The sequence below is a fragment of the Manduca sexta genome, unplaced genomic scaffold, assembly GCF_014839805.1.
Source record: "Manduca sexta isolate Smith_Timp_Sample1 unplaced genomic scaffold, JHU_Msex_v1.0 HiC_scaffold_1774, whole genome shotgun sequence".
NCBI lineage: Eukaryota > Metazoa > Arthropoda > Insecta > Lepidoptera > Sphingidae > Manduca > Manduca sexta.
The window spans coordinates 2,710-6,064 of record NW_023592672.1 but is presented as its reverse complement, the minus strand read 5'-3'; the positions used below and the strand labels follow the sequence as shown (position 1 = coordinate 6,064).

Sequence of the window (3,355 nt, the reverse complement as noted above, 5' to 3'; positions counted from 1 at the left end):
TTCCATCGACATATGTTAATTTCTATTTATAGTACCATCTACCGTCAAATAGCGCGAAATATTACATATTTTAATTTGTCATACTAACGATAGATGTCGTATAGAAAATAATAAATTATAACGATTTATTTACTTGATTTCTTTAGAAACCTATGAATAAGGAACTATGATAATTATTGAATATCCATTTCATTATTTTGAATCCCATAAAAACAACAAACAATAATAATGAAATATTTTGATCGTAATATTTTCAGGTGGAACGGGAGATAGCTATCATGAAACTGATAGAACACCCACACGTGCTCGGACTGTCCGATGTGTATGAAAATAAAAAATATTTGTAAGTATGAACACCATTATCACTACAGTAATTTTTTAAAGTTGTACCTAGCCATTCACCGCTTCGGTGGCGATAGTTGCATTGCGTGCGCGGTACGACGACTACTCTGAGATCCTGGGTTCGAATACCAGTTCATGCACAGTAATATTTGGATTTTTCTGCTTACTAGCAGCCTAGAGTCTAAAATTTGTGCCTCAAATGACGATAGGCTCGCCTTCTACCATGTCATGGGACAGAATATACTTGACAAAACTTGAATGCCCTAGTTACACCTCGGCCTATTCTTTCGGGGACAAAAGCATGATTGTTTGTGTTTCTTTTTGTCCCTATTTTTTTCCAATTATTTAGTTTTCTCCTTGTGCTACTAGATGGCTCTTTAACAATATTTTTATTTTCAGGTATTTAGTACTTGAACACGTGAGTGGTGGAGAACTCTTCGATTACTTAGTAAAGAAAGGTCGACTAACTCCTAAAGAAGCGAGACGTTTCTTTAGGCAAATCATATCCGCTTTGGACTTTTGCCATAGTCATTCTATTTGGTAAGATTTTGTTTATATTCCAATAGTATTTGTATTGTTTAACATCATTAATGTCAGGTAACACTATCCTGGTGGACTTTTGGTAACAATTTAAAAACTATTCAACATTATTATTATTTTTATTTTTAACTGACATCTAACGGAAATAGTTATAAACTGTAAATCGTGTAATTTGGTCAGATGGCTACGTGAATGCCCAAAAGATGGCATTGTTATACGAATAAAATTAAATCTTAAAAGTAACGGAAAAAATTTATACAAAACTGCAATTGGTAAAGAAATTTGCACGCATTCTGAGCGAAGTGTTCAAGAATCGAAAGGCACACTAGGATCCCTATAAGTTCGAATCCTACGCTAGGACTAAATAAAATATTTTTAACTAGGTGTTGCTCGCGGCTTCGTCCGCTTGTAAAGTCATCATCATCATCCGCAGCTGATGTTCCTATACTTATAAAAAGTTCTTATATAACCGGAAAGTCTTTATAATTAGCCAATGTCCATAACTTATACTCTATAATGAATGACCAATGGCTGTACTATTGTTATTTTAATTAAATACTTTTTTTCCTTTCAGCCACAGAGACCTCAAGCCAGAAAATCTGTTGTTAGACGAGAGGAATAATATAAAAATAGCAGATTTCGGCATGGCCTCCCTTCAACCTGCGGGCTCACTGCTCGAGACCTCTTGCGGGAGTCCACATTACGCTTGCCCAGAAGTCATTAGGGTATGTACAATCGGACAAGTTGGTGCTAGTACACTTCCAAACACATTTTGCTTGACCGGTCTAATGTCCCGAGATATTTAGACACGCCCCTGTCTCATATTTCACCAATTACGACAGTTTTGGAGATGTGCGAAAGGAACAGCAGATAACTATTATTGTTTACTTTAGTTGTATTTTACTGATTGACGACGCGCACGCAACTATTGAGTACCAGTAGTATTTTGCTCACAATTATTTTTCGTTTACGGACACCGATATCTTGCCACTACGAAGACTTATGTTCGTTTACTGGACTCTTAATTACTTAGTCGCCGACCCGTCATGTGACTACTGCACCATGGATTATATATTCCGGGAATTAAATATTACAGTAAGTAAATTAGTCATACTATACTATATAATATTTTGATATTAATTTTAACTAGTGGACGTTATAATATGCGTGGGAAAAATATCGTCAGCGCAGAGAACTAATAATTAAAATTTTGCAGTTTTGAGAAAATCGCGGTTTATGGCTTTTTTTTAAGTATTGGTCATCATAATTAAATATATTTAAAGCCAACATAGACCACCCTTTTAAGCTCTTTTTAATATAATTATAATATTATTGAGTTTTGATGAATACTTATTCCTTTAATTGTGTAAAACAGACTTCAATATGCTACTTATTATATTTTATATTAATCCTTAAGTTATCCTATCTATCGTAGGGTCAAATATGATTAGTCATTGGTGTTTTTTGCCAAAAAATTAACATAGTGCTATTAATCATACTTGTAGTAATCTATGTAGTATGTTATTTAAGTTGCTTTACGTATAATCAAATGTCAAAATATTGAAAAGAATTATAATTGGAAAACTAAAAGTACTCAATGCAAAAATAAACTACTTCGACGGGTATACTCACTATAGTTATAGGTGTTACCTATCTTTTCTTGATCTCAGTTAAAATTCAGAGTTTTCGATATTGAAACAGCAGTAGCATTAAGCGTAACTTTTACCGTCGACTTTTAATAGTAAACTCTAATTTAATGTTGGGAATATATTAAGACAGGCCGGTAAGCCTTTTAGTCCAGTCAATAAGCTCAAAAAGGTGTCAATTTATGTATTATAAAGATCCAAAAATATGAGTGATAGCTCATTCGATTTGGATAACATGACGTCTAGAAAAATAATGTTTAGTGTTCATTGGCACTTAAAAATACAATTGTTATTAAGAGGATAAAGAGGTTCTTCGATAACTTAAAAAATATTAATATTTAAGAAATAAGGAGGAAATTTCCAATTTAAAGAAGTCACGACGCCCGAAATTCTATCTCCTTTATTAATAATTTTTATTTAATGCCAAAAATATAGACGAGTATAAATAATTTATTGATAGGCGATAATTTGTTTTATTACAGTAATATTGCATAGCCAACATTTTTATTGCTGCACATGTGCAGTTTAAAAAGTGTAAAGATTTCACATAAAAGGGTCTTTGTTAGAGGACGACATTTTTTATGTTTTTGTTAACCCTGGTTCCACGTCGACGCCTTTATCGGAAAGCGGCGTCCATTGTTTATTGAATTTAGACGAGTTTAAAGATTTTAAGTAGTGGTATTATGATTTCTTACTAGAGTAATTAACTATGTCGGCGCGTTTGTAAGATCCGCTTATAGACGTTTAAGTTCCACCCAGTTTAACCCAGAGGTTTCTGTTATTATTGTTTCTTTTACAACTACATAATATGTAGCACTGAATTAAAG

At 33.0% G+C, this 3,355-nt stretch overlaps 1 protein-coding gene across 1 annotated transcript; it reads left to right on the top strand.

The window, feature by feature from the left end:
• Positions 1-257: 257 nt before the first annotated feature.
• LOC119191664 (serine/threonine-protein kinase BRSK2-like) lies at positions 258-1,607 on the top strand (the record flags this gene model as incomplete). Its single annotated transcript, XM_037445551.1, has 3 exons — positions 258-343; positions 742-882; positions 1,457-1,607. Coding segments are annotated over 3 exons (378 nt in total), but the record flags the coding sequence as incomplete, so codon positions are not given.
• Between the last annotated feature and the right edge of the window lie 1,748 nt (positions 1,608-3,355).